Here is a 14,265-nt window from a genome sequence, read left to right on the forward strand (position 1 = left end):
ACTATAAATGGGTTAAAAATGTATATCACACTAAACATTATAAGAACATGTATATGTATGCTTATCTGAGTATATAATGTTTAGTTCTACATACATGAACCCTCATAAAAATGTATCTTTCTACCTAAAGCAAAATGAAATACACTTACCATGTTTTTCTAAATGCTGGCAGCAGCTATCTACAAGCCGGGGAACCTGTCTATAAATAGGGTTCAGACTTAGTTTCTTATCCCTTGCCTTTTCTTTCTTGCTTTGAGCTTCAGCTGGCAAAGAGAGTTGTAGAGCTTCTAGCAGTCGGGATTGATTGTCATCAAGATCTGTAATAGAGTCCACAGACATTGCGCCCTGTAAAGTACACATGCATGCGCAATCAGTAAGGATGGAATCAACTAAGCAGCTCCCTTCCCTTAAGAGCGTATCTAATGAGGTCTTTTGACCACTGATCTTATATATTAAACAACATACATACAAAGTGCCCCTGATTCTCCCCTTCTTGACACTGTTCTACTCCAATGGAGTTATACCAGTATAAAATCAGTGTTCTGGAGTGGAGAATCAGGCCCACTATATAAAAGAAGCCCAATTCACTGTTATTCTGCACTTTGTGTAATCACCTATACTAGTGCAAAGAGGGTATAAAACAGGACCAAATGTTTTACACCTACTTTGTGCTTATTTTTACAAGTGTAATTGCATAAAGTGCAGGACAGTTGTAAATCGGGCCGTGTGTGTACATTATCTATATAAACATACATATGCATGTATGGGTATATTCACACTTTTTTATTGGGCCCACATCTTGTGTAATAACCCCAGTGAAAAGGAATGCAAAGTATATTATACACACACACACTTTATATACATAGACACATCTACAGTACCTCAGATAACTGCATAATCCTGCAATGTATTTTTACTTTTGAGTTGTGAAGGACCAGGGATAGGCTCTACATGGAGCTCTTTTTCGACAATCTGCCTTTTCTGCTCTAAATATTTTTAAAACATTTAACATTGTAATAAAATCTTTAAATACATACATTTTTGAACTAAAGGAAGGCACAGCCTCCCATGCAGTGAAAAAGGCATAAGAGGTAAAACACTTCCAAAATTTGACACCTAAAAATGAAGGCCAGCTATTCCCAAACACAAAAAAGATTAATATCCCTATGCAGTGTTGCTGTAGCCATGTTGGTCCCGGGACATTAGAGAGACAGGTGGGTGAGGTAATATCCTTTACTCAATGTTGGTTCAACAAAAGATATTACCTCACCCACCTTGCCTCACTAGTATTCCTATAACATTATTACATTCCATCGACTCATCCTGTTTAAATTCCTAGGCAAAAATCTTTTGTGGATACAGTTAAGCTTGTAGATCACAATTATATTAAAAAGATTTTTTTTAGTAAGTGTTTTAATTCCATTGACATTTATTGGCAAGCTAAACTGTTTCTTAATGAAGGTTGGCATAGTAATTTCCTTTTTTATTTACAGATTATTTAAAAAACCTTGATATAAAAACATCTACTGTAAATTGTTATATTTCCTTCTATTACAGAGAAAATATTTATTATAACTAAAGATGTGGTGTGAAAGAATTCAGTACATGTTGTTCAAGGGAACATAAACCACTGTAGAATTCAAATCCAATACTCTGCTGGAAACCTTGGTAACCTCTTTAAATGCAAGATGTTCTGCTGACAGAGTATACAAATTCCACAACCTGTGTTGGTGGAATATGTAAGCACATAGAACCTGAGAAGTTCATATGACAGAAGTTACTAATTTTGCTGGTACAATTCTCTGTCAGTCCATGACTGAACTTTATAAATATTTCTAGCCCTTGGACAAACTTATAAAGTCCACTGGGAACTGACTGAAAATTAAAATCTTTCATTAATAACATCTAAAATAACCATATGACCTTATCAAAAATAGTCTTGTTTCCTGGATCTCATGGAAGACTTATGAATAAAACAACCTCGAAGTTGCTAGACCCATTCTTTTTTGAGATTCAGTTTTACAAAAATAATTACAAGATCTTTCACAAAAGTCAGCTTTACCTCAATTTCAGTTTCATTCTCTGAAAAATGCTTTGTCTGACCCCCCTCAATTCCTCCCAAAGCAAAAAAAAAAAAAAAAGAAAAAAAAGATACATTGGCTACATACCACAAATGTAAAACTTCACGTGGAAATTACATTTTTTTGAGGATTTTGGACACAGGGGGTTTCAAAACTGGGCTTACAGTGGAGAACTTCTTTTAAAACACCAGTGATGTAGGATGAGATTTTCAAAACATTCAGATTTGGCTTAACTCTGATCCTATTGAAGGGCATAATGGAATTCCCCTGGACTGCAATGGGAGCAGATTTCAGTTAATGCTGAGAGCTATTGAAAAACCCCACCCACAGTCACTACTGCAGTTCCAGAAATACTGCCATCTCAGGAGAAAGTTTATTCCCCTTACACAACTTGGTTAATAAAAGAGATGGGACTGTGCTCACATTATTTCAGTGCATTTTGGCATAGATAACGTATTAACATAGGGCCAGAATCATCCCTGGCATAAGCAGGTGAAAATCTATTGAAGGCAATGGAGTTGCACCATCTAATGACAATAGCCCTTTTGGTCCACAGACATCTGTAGGATTCCATCACAAAGTCCACAACCCATCGCCACCACAACAGTCACTAATTGGTGCCCTTGTTAGGAGCCTGAGCTGAGAGACCAAGGATTGACTACATAAAATTAATCACCCTCTCATTCCTTGCGATAGTCCCTCCAGGTCAAGGTTGAAGCACAATAGCAGGTGGTGTTGACAGGTTTGCACTGCTGCTTTTACCTTCAATACACATTTGACCATTTTCTTTGATATATTTAATAGGAAAAGAAACTTTGGGACTCCCAGTATGCACTGCCCAGGAGGTAAAATGTAAGAGGCAGAGTACCCAGAGTCGGTATTATGGAATGGGACAGTTTCCAATGCTTTCTCTTTTCATCTGTGATGCTGCTAAAATATCTTTTAGGAGAAAGAGTATGGGAGTAATAGGACAAGAACACCTGAAGTGCAAGTTTCCTTTTGCATCGGATCATGTATCTCAAAATTGGAAGTTGGGGTGCAGTATGAAAACTACCATACTTATCTGAAGGCCCAAGGAATCTCCAGCCAGAAGTAATATACAATATGTGTCTCTAGGGATGACCAGAGAAAGGGAGTGGTAAGCTACTGCCAAATCTCAAGAAAGCAAAAGCACTTAACAAAATTTAAAATACGTCTGCAACATAGATAGATATTTGGAAATTTATTCAGGACTTGGCTAAAATCCAATATATAAATCAATCTATCCCATTTTAAAGGAGATTGAATAAAGAAGAGATAACATAAGGCAGTGTCTTTAGAACACAATCTGAAATATGGTAAACAAGAATACAATCTTAGGAACTTCACAAAAAAAACCTCCCCAAATACTTCATAGGTTTCTTGATAGTATCTTTTTCATTTTCACTAAGCAGTGACTGAGAGAGGACACAATAGCCAACTGCAGATATCTGTAGACTGTTAACACCAAAGAGGGAAAGGAATTATTTATGGTAGAGGTAATGAGATAAAACAGAGAGGGGATATCTAGACTGAATATTAGGAAAAACTATCCGATAGCGGAAGGCCAGAATGTGGAATAGTCTCCCACAGGAAGAGGTGGTAGCCCCATCAGTTGCAACATTTAAAAGTAGGTTAGAAAATGCACTGTCGAATATCCTGTAAGAAACACTCCAAGAATGGCTGGGGAATGGCCTAATAAAGTGTAGAAGTTAAAGACAGAAGAGAAATGTGAGGTTGTTATAGTTAATAATTCAAACACATTCTAAATAGAAAATTATGTCTGCTTCTACCTCAACTGCTTGCCTTCGGCTACACTTTTATTTATCTCTGAGGTGAACCATATGATATTATATCACCATGACTGTGTACTGAAACTTCAGCCACAATACCCTGCAAGTGGAAGTACTGACTTCCATCTCTCTTGTTCATACCAACAAGGTGTCAAAAACACAGACTGCTAGGAACTTAGCACTGGGGGGATTGGGGCACATCTTTTAGATGAAAGATTAAACCTAGATTTCTTCTGCTCATCCCTGATGGCTGTCCAAGTGGAAATTAAATATCTCACAGCACTTTTTGAAAAATAATAGGGGATGGCTCCCATCTCCTGGTCAATAATTCTCTCTCTCACTAAAACAGATTCCTATACCTATGGCTACATATAACATACTACTGAATTACTGTACCATTTACTGTAATTGTTTTGTGCTACTGGAATCTAACTTATTGCTTGTGGTACTCTGGATACACTGTATCAAATACTGCATAAAATCAATTTTTATTTTGTTAACGCTATACTTTACAGAGTCCCCCACAGTACTTCCCCATAAAAGCTTTGATGCAGGGGAGGTGGAGAAGAGTGAATGTCACTGAGGATTCCTCAGGAACATTTCTTTTTTCCTTAGCTCCTCTGGTATCCCCAACACTTAGATTAGTTGTCAAGGTTTAATTTTTCTCTCCATTTTTCCACATAAAAAGGCAACGTGAGTAGCATTCACGACAGCTTGTTCCAGTACCATCTGATTTTTTTTGTAAAGAGCTCAAACTGTGACATTATCTACTTTACTGCAGTGTTGCGTCAGTTCAGAGTACGGCATCAAGTTATGAAACCCAAGGGATGAAACCCGGCAAACAAGAGGCTTATCAGATATCCATATCATATGCAGGAGCAACATTCTATTTCAATTTAGGCACTAACGACTAGATCTGAGTCCCACTGACATCAGCACTAGTTGGGTCAGGTCCCAGTGCTCAAATTCTCTGACTAGCACATGGCCTGAGGAGCTGGGCTGGGTGTTACAGATGTGAGCAGTGGAGAGAGGAATCTTCCTTTGCAGATATCATCTTCTGCACAGAATGGTGATTGCAGACACCTGTGCTGCCTGTAGACTCCTGCCCCCACCTCATGCCACAGAGCCACACTTGTTCTGCTGCCAAGGGAGCCCTCCATGAGCTGAGAGGCAGGGGCATGATTTGCCACCAAGGGCGTGATCCGGATCTCACACATGGTTTATCCTACTGTTATTTTCACTAACTTTTATAGTGAGTTTGATTTACTCTGAGGTATGTGACATCTAAATCAGGCCATAATGATTTTTACTAGTGGATGCTAATAATTAAATTAATTTCTGGTTTTTTGGACTCTAAATTAGAATATGAAAACCTATGAACATCAGTCACATATGTGTAGTCCATCTACCATCACCAGCTGAAAAAAATACACCTGGTCAGGGCCTGCAGAACTGGACAGGCCAATCTGAACCAAAGTGGAGGAAAACCAAAAGTCTCGTATCCCTTATGGTGTTGTAATAATCATGCAGTGTCCATCTTGTTCTCTTGTATCTTGTTCCCAGTTGGGAAAGCAGGCTGACTATTAAGATTACAACTTCCACCATTAACAAGGGCTGGCTCGAACCACAACCAGCTTTATTTAAATGTGGTCAGAAACCATCATGCACAAGTTTAATTTTTGGTGCTGACCAGAGCCTGAGGCCCCAGCAGGTTCCCCAGTATGCATTAAGCTGTTACAGGTAAACTTACCCTTCTTCTGGCACGTGGTGCTGGCTCTGGTGTGTTAGGGGAAGTGGATTCATTTGGTGTTTCCGAGGTCGAGCTAAGAGATGAGTTACTGCTTGAGAGTTCTTTGTTCTGTCTTTTAGTTCCAAATGGTAAGAGAGAAGCTACAAAGTCTGACACATCTTTCTGCTCTTCTCTCTGAGAATCCTGCTTAAGTTTGTAGGCCCGGTCATTAGCAATCACTTGGGACAAGGGCATTCCAAAAGCCTGGGGTATGAATTCTGCAACAAGAACAGAATTATTTATTTGTTAAATTTGTTTCACTTTATACCAAACTTGTAAAAATAGCAATCATCCCAAGACTCTTGATGTCTTTGACAACTTTCAACTATATAACAATCTCATTAAGGTAACTGCTGCCTCTCAGTAATAACTCACAGATAACTATGTACTAGCTGCACAGTGTAGAGGAAGCATAGTCTATGGTTAAGGCACTATAATAGGCTTGCTGGGAAACTGGATTCTGTTCCCAGCTCTGTCATGTACTCCCTAGGTGACCTTGGAAAAATCATTTCAGCCTAGTCTATACGCTTTACTATGTCGGTATAGATAAAGCAGTCTGACCCCCATGATGTGGACGCAGTTATACTAGTGTAATGGTACTTTATGTTGCTATCGCCATTTCTATATGGAAAGAGGAATAAGCGATACTAGTATAAGGCATCTTTATACCAACATAACTGCCTCTGCACTGTGGGGTTTAACAGTGTGTGAGGGGAAAATATCATCCCCCTAACAAACATAGTCATACTGGTAGAAAAATGGCATAGACCAGGCCTTAGCATGAAATTTTCAAAAGCGCCTAAGATGTTTTGGCTAAAATGATCAGCAGTGAATTGGTTAATAACATTGTCTTTTAAAGTGTCATTATTAAGCATTAGAGCTAAGAGCCATTTGAGATTAATGGAATCAGTTCATTTGTCTATTAGAGCTATTGGTTCAGTCTGGTTTCTTAAGTTATGTAAAACTGTGCATCTAAACAGAAAGTAAAATGTTTATTAAGTCTTTGAGACCAATTCATCCCTGGTGAAAGTGGATGCAACTCTAAACACTAAAGTCATTGGCTTTGAACCCATATAGGAGCTGAATTTGGCACACAGACAACACAAACAGGGATGCAGAGGAAGCAATTCCAGCTTCAGAAACAAAGGACAAGCAGAAATTCCTATAAATGCATTTTCTGTCACACTTTTTAGAAATACCCTTCCTCTGCCAGACTTCCTGTTGGGATCGAATGCCCAGCTGTATTTTGTAGAACACCTTTGTAAGTCTTAGCATTTTCACTGAGATTATAACAAGGCATTGGAAAAAAAAAGTGTACTCCCTGAATCTTGAATTGAAGCATTATTGTATTATCAGACCTAAGGAGACAAGAGACTCTATTTTGCTCTGGTTAGAGTCATCATCACTACACTTTAGAAGTAAAGCATGCTAGGACACAAACCAATTTAGTGGCCAGACTAAACCAAAATTGGGAAGCTGATTCACTCATATCAAGTGAGTTTGGAGGAGACCAGTACACTGAATGACATCTCAAAACAACTTGCTTTTAATTTAGAACAAGTAAACATATCACAACAGAATATTTAAGTGTTAATCAAGCAGTATGTAATGTTACTAATTCTAAGAGATCAAAGAACCATGAGTCAGTCCATCCTTCACCCCTAAATGAATAATAATAAGATTTTAAAAATAAACACATGGTATTGTTTTGGGTTGTCTTCTGATTTTTTCTCATTTAGGGACCCCAATTTGGAGGCAATTATTTCAGGTTGAAAGTTCAACTTTAAAATGCACACACACTAACATGGACCTCCCTTCTGCTGTTTAATGGAGGACTTCATTTAGCCCATCATAACACCTATGGTCGTGGAGCTGTTATTCATTCTTTTCCCGGTTTCTATCTCTATCTCTCTCCTGTCTCCTCTTCATTTCCCCAACCCCTTTCCTGCCCCATCAGACTCCTGTCCCCCACATTCTCCTTCCTCTCAGTACTCTGTCCTCCTGACTTTGCCTCCATGCTGCCCGGGTTCCCTGCCTCCAAATTGTTCTCTCTGCTCCCACAGTGACCCTTACACTGTGTCATTCTACTGTATCTACTGTGTCCTCCTCCACCTTCCAACTGCCTCCTATATTCAGCTGTCCCTTCACTTTTCTGGGGAAGATCATTGAGAAATTGGTGTTAGACCAACTCCAGCAGCAAATGACACCTTCAGATTTTGGGCTCCCAGTCAGTCACGCTTGGGATTTAGATGCGATATGGAAACAGCATTGATCTCTTTCCCAATGATCTCCTGACTACGGAGGTCAGATGATACTACTAGCTCTACCTCGACACTGTTGATCATGGAGTGCTACTAATATGAATTTGGGACCTTGGCTGGGCTGGAAAGAATTACCTTAAAATGGCTCCACTCTTTCCTGGTCACAGAAGGTACTCTGGGGCAACACTCTTCCTCCTCCAGGACTGTTGGTTGTTGAGTTTGATCGTGTCACCCCACCTGTTCAACATGTATGTGCAGCTACTAGGGGAGATTCTCAAGAGCTATGGCTATTGTGCCATCAATAAACTGATAGTAGTCTACTGTATGCCTTCCTCTCAGAAGATCTTAACCACTTATCTGATTTCTCAGTGTGTGGCAGAGGTGGGGACCTGGATGAAAACCAGCTGGCTTGGGTTCAGGCTAGATAAGAGAAAAGTGATGCTGGCTGGCAGTAGGAATCCCTTTAAAGAACCGGCAAAACCAATAAGTTCACCCTCTTTTGAAAAAATTAATCTGCCTATTATCAAACTGGCTCACAAGCTCAAGGTCTCATTAGAGCAGCAGTAATCAGAATATATTTTTCTTTGCTAACCAAGAGATGGTGCCTATTACTCTCAGATGCAGACTCTGCAGTCATCCATGCCTGTGTTACATCAAGGCTAGACTAGTCTAGACTAGCCAGTCCTCACTTATAGACAGCCCCCCTACCTGAAGCAAAGACTCACCAGCAACCACACAACAAAAACACTAACCCAGGAACCTGTCCTTGCAACAAAGCTCGATGCCAACTCTGTCCACATATTTATTCAAGTGATACCATCATAGGACCTAATCACATTAGCCACACTATCAGAGGCTCATTCACCTGCACATCTACCAATGTGATATATGCCATGTACCAGCAATGCCCCTCTGCCATGTACATTGGCCAAACTGGACAGTCTCTATGCAAAAGAATAAATGGACACAAATCTGACATCAGGAATCATAACATTCCAAAACCGAAAGGAGAACACTTCAACCTCTCTGGCCACCCAGTAAAAGATTTAAGGGTGGCAATTTTGCAACAGAAAAGCTTCAAAAACAGACTTTAAGGAGAAACTGCTGAGCTTGAATTAATATGCAAACTAGATGCAATTAACTTGAGTTTGAATAGAGACTGGGAGTGGCTGGGTCATTACACATATTGAATCTATTTCCCTATGTTAAGTATCCTCACCTTTTTGTCAACTGTCTAAATGGGCCATCTTGATTATCACTACAAAAGTTTTTTTTCTCCTGCTCAAAATAGCTCATCTTAATTAATTAGTCTCTTACAGTTTGTCTGGCAACTTCTACCTTCTCTGTATGTGTATATATATATCTTCTTACTATATGTTCCATTCCATGCATCCGATGAAGTGGGCTGTAGCCCATGAAAGCTTATGCTCTGATAAATTTGTTAGTCTCTAAGGTGCCACAAATACTCCAATTCCAAAAGTGCTGGTTTTGATCTAAGCAGCCCTATGGTTAAGATCTATTGAGATGCTTGAGCTATCAGATTTAAATACCAGGAAGACAGGGCTCATAACAACATATGCTTAAAGGTGAGCCTTCAGCTCAGTACTCACCACTCCAGCCAGTCAGCAATTGATATTAGCTAACGTACTGAGATTTGTGATTTGTGTACTGAGACATACTGTGGTTTGAGTTGCGATTTGGTGTATTGAGATTTCATGTACTCTGGATTGAATCAGCAGTACATTAATGCAAACTAGGGAACTTTTAGTGCACATTTGCAGGGTCCACCCAGACACTTATTGCACGGCAGGCTGGAGCGCTGTAGATTCACTCCCTGGCTTTTTGCACAATATAGACGTGTCCTAAACTGCTTGAACTAAAACATGGCTACCTACTTTTCTGTAACTATTGTTCTTTGATATGTATTGCACATGTTCATATCACTAGAGGTATGTGTGCGCCTCGTGCATAGTTGGAAATTTTCCCGTAAGTAGTACCCATCAGGGAAGCATGAGCGCCCGCTAGTGCATTATGTCACTGCATGCACGTATAAATGGCTATGCTGACCCTGACCCCTCTCAGTTTCTTCCTACTGGAAAAGACTCTAATATAGAGGGGAAGGAAGGCAGATCATGGAATGGACATGTGCAACACATCTTGAAGAACAACAGTTATGGAAAGGTAGATAACTATTTTTCTTCTCTGATGGCACATGTCCATTCCGCTATAGATGACACACAAGCAGTTCAAACTGCAGGTGGATTCAAATTTACTTGAACAGGGATTGTAGGACCACCTGCCGAAATCGGGCATCATCTCTAGATTGATGATAGATGGCACAGTGAGAGTCAAATGACCAGTTTGCTGTCCTAGAAGTGTTTTCTAGGAGTAGATGAGCCAGAATGGCCACAGAAGTTGCCTGAGATTTGTGCAATATCAGCCAATCAGTAGCATAAATGAATACAGCAAGAAACCCAGGAAGAGATCCACTGTGTGGGTGGCCCTTTATTCTGTCTGAAACTGCAACAAAGAGCTAAGACAAAGACCTGAAAGGCCTAGTCCAATCGAGATAAAATGCCAAAGTTCTCCTAACATTTAGAGTATGGAGATTTTCTTCCCCTTTACTTGAATGAGGCTTTGGGAAGAAGTTGGTACTGCTTGATTAATACGCAAATTGGAAACCACTCTAGACAGGTATTTTGGGTGAGGTCAAAGGAAAACCTTGTCCCTACAGAAAAGTGTATAAGAATGCTCTGATACTGAAGTCTGCAGCTCCCCTACTTTCCTAGCTGAGGTTATAGCAACAAAGAAAGCCACCTTCATAGACGTGCCTAACAGAGAACAAATTGCTAGCAGCTCAAAGAGGGGACCCATCAACTTGGCTAGAACTAAATTTAAACACTGTGGTACCAGGCTGTGAACCTGGGGGTATGATCTGAGCAAGCCCTTTAGAAATCTGATGGGCACAGGATTTGAAAAAACTGACTGGTTAGCCATGGGAGGGTGGAAAGCTGAGATAGTTCCCTCAGAATCCATTTGGCAGCTAAGAGCTAACCCTTGTTGTTTCAGAAAGAAAGATAGCCCAAGATATGGTAAATCAGAGCCATAGCTGGGAGGACGCCTCTTTGTATGGGCCAAATGGAGAAGCTCTTCCATTTAGTAAGGTAAGTAGACCTAGTTGAAGGCTTCCTACTATTTAGCCAAACTTTCTGCACTCCCTGAGACTCTAGAGCAAACTCATTCTGAAGTTGTCAGACTTGAAGCATCCACACTGTCAGATGGAGGGCCTAACGGTCAGGATGAAGGAAGCAGCCATGGTCCTGGGAGATCACATCCACATCTCTGAGGAGCAACAGCAGAGGTCTGACTAATAGTGCTAGCAGAGTTGAATACCAACCTTGACATGCAACCATGCAGGGGCTATCAGAATAAGATAAGCAGAATCTTGCTTGATCTTGGACAAGACTTTGAGCAGGAGCAGAACCTGCAGGAAAGCATACAGCAGACCTTTTGACCAGGATAGCAGGAAGGTGTCTGTCAGTGAAACTGCACTATGACCGGATCAGGAATAAAGAAGATTACTTTTTTTTTTGTTGCTTTTGTTGCAAATAGGTCTACCTGGGGAGTTCCCCACAGCTTTAAAATGGATCTGATCACATTTGGTTGAAGAGACCACTCGGGGTGACCTGCAACAACCTGCTCAGGAGATTTGCCAGAGTGTGTTCAACTCCTGGAAGGTAAGCAACTCTCAGGTTGATAGACCTGGCAATGTAGGCATTCCAAAGGAGGATTGCCACTTGGCATAACTTTAACTAAAGCCCCACCTCCAGCCTCTTGTTTGTTTACACAGAACATGGCTGCTGTGCTGTCTGTGAGTACCAACAAATTCCATCCCTTGATATGTGGAAGGAACACCACACAAGCTGAACAAATGGCCTGAAGCTCCCTGCTATTTATTTAGAGACTTAGATCCTGAGAAGACCAAAGGCCCTGAGTGTGAAGCGGACCTAAGCGAGCTCCCCAACCTAGATCCAATACATCTGTGACTAGAGTGGGTGACTGTTGTGGTGGGGCAAAAGAACTCCCTCACAAACATTTGCAGGTTCTTTGAAGACACCAGCCCAGGGAGGACAAGACCTGAGCAGATGCCTGAACCACCATCTCCATGTGACGATGGGCCTGTGAGCACCCCGAGCTGAGCCACCTGTAGTTCTCTGAGGTGTAGCCTGGCATGCTGCACCACATAAGTGCATGCTTCCATGTGCCCTAGACGTTTGAGGCAATTCCAAACCATAGTGACAGGGTGTGCCTTTACATCTTGAGCTATGACCCACATTGTTTGGAACTTCTGCTCCGGCAGGAAAGCCCTGGTCTGTGTAGAGTCCATGACTGCCCAAATGAATTCTGTTCTTTGAACAGGTGTCAGAATAGATTCCTCTGTATTGATTAGGAGCCCCAGCGTGTTGAAAGTGGACTGAATAGTGGCTATATTGGAGAGTTCCTGACACCTGGACTAGTCTCTCACTAGCCAGTCATTCAGATAAGGGAACACATGGATTCCTGACCTTTCCAAGAAAGCTGCTACTACAGCCAGACATTTTGTGAATACGAGAGGTCTGCTGACAGGTTGAAAGGCAGTACCGTAATCTGATAGTGGGATGCATTGACCATGAATCTGAGAAACTTTCAGTGGCTCTGGTGAATTGCCAAGTGAAAATAAACATCCTTTAAAGTTGAGAGTAGCATAGCAGTCCCTGGGACCTAGGGAAGGGATAATGCTAGAGTAACAATCTGGAATTTTGTTTTCTTTAGGAACTTGTTTAGCTGCCTTAGAAATAAAATGGGCCTGCGATCCCTCTCTGCCTTCAGGATTAGGAAGTAACATGAATAAAATCCTTTCCTTCTGAATGACATGGGAACTTCCTATATGGCCCCCATGAGAAGAGACTGGATCTCCAGAAGTAGCAGACTCTTGTGAGAGTGGTCCCTGAAGAGGGCGGATAGAAATAAATTGAAGGGTGTATCCCAGTTTCACCATGCTTTAAGACCCACTGATCTGTGGTGACACAGGTCCACACACTTAGGAAGTGGTATAGGTGATTGGCAAAAATGGAAGTGGAGAAAGATGGTAGTCTGGTAAGTGGTTGACTGCTGTCAACCAACAGGTCAAAATGATTGTTTAGAGGACCCAGTTTGCCTGAACTGGCAGTTGCAGAAGAGGATGCCTCTTGTAACTTCTGCTCCTCCTTTTGGAGGGATCTTGGGTATGCAGTGAGAAGGACTTAAATCATTGGGACTGCTGTGGGAGGAACTGGTTTTTTTATGTTGCCAGTGTATAAATCCCCAGAGACACAAGGGTCATGCTTGAATCCTTAAAGTTATGAAGTCTCTTATTTGTCTTATCAGTAAAGAGTAGGGGGCCTTCAAATGGGATGTCTTGAATGATTTGTTACACCTCCTGGGGAATACCTGTCCACTGCAGCCAAGATGAACATCACATAGTGATGGCGGAAGCTATACCTTGAGCCACACAGTCCACCACCAGGCTCACTAGCAATGTTGGTTTGGCAACTCAGTTGCCCGCCTCCACCATTGCAATGAACTCCTGATTTGTCTCACCAAGAAGCTTGTCTTTGAACTTCAAGATTTATCCCAAAGGCTGAAATCATACTGACCCAGCAGAGCCTCTTCGTTCGCAATCCTAAACTGTAAACCTCCTGTGAAATAAAGCTTCCTGACAAACAGGTCCAGCCTTTGCGCTTCTTTCCCTTTCAAGGTAGAGGCCTGATGTCCCTGTCTTTTTTTTTCATTGGCAGCAGCATCTACCAGGGAGTCTGGAGGAGGATGGTTATAGAAATGCTCAAAACCCTCTGAAGGGACATAGTATCTTCTCTCCACACTTTTAGCACTGGGAGGTAGGAAAGATGGAGTTTGCCATAAAAACTTGACAGGTTCCAGGATAGCCTCATTAATGGGAGAGCTACCCTAGAATGTCCTGAACAAGCTAAAATGTCCACGAGCCTGTGTGATCTTTCCTGTACCTCTTCTGGTTGAACATCTCCAGCTACAGCCACCCTCATCAGCAACGCTTGATGAGCTCTGGAATGATCAGGAGCAGGACTAGTAGACTCAGTCACCATCCTCTCATTAGGCAATGAAGAAGCTAAGCATTGTTGAGGAGGTCCCTTCTCCAATTCCTCCACAGGAGAGTCCCTGAGCACACTGTTCCACTTGCACGGTCCCAGTATGGGGAAAGGGAACACAGTGACCTTGCTGCAGATGCTCCTGGCACCTAGACGATATAGAAGAGCGGGAAAGGAGTG

The 14,265-nt window shown here is 41.4% G+C and overlaps 1 protein-coding gene across 2 annotated transcripts in view; it reads right to left on the bottom strand.

Moving 5' to 3' along the window:
• The window catches only part of ARHGAP6 (Rho GTPase activating protein 6), a 506,068-nt gene that overhangs the window by 51,010 nt on the left and 440,793 nt on the right, over positions 1-14,265 (bottom strand). For both annotated transcript variants that reach the window (XM_077815515.1, XM_077815524.1), the window contains exons 4-5: positions 5,643-5,899; positions 150-345 (exon numbers count right to left, since the gene is read on the bottom strand). In XM_077815515.1, coding sequence (XP_077671641.1) covers positions 150-345; positions 5,643-5,899 — 453 coding nt within the window. The remainder of the gene's footprint in view (positions 1-149; positions 346-5,642; positions 5,900-14,265) is intronic.

The sequence above is a fragment of the Eretmochelys imbricata genome, chromosome 1 (genome assembly GCF_965152235.1).
Source record: "Eretmochelys imbricata isolate rEreImb1 chromosome 1, rEreImb1.hap1, whole genome shotgun sequence".
Taxonomy (NCBI): domain Eukaryota; kingdom Metazoa; phylum Chordata; order Testudines; family Cheloniidae; genus Eretmochelys; species Eretmochelys imbricata.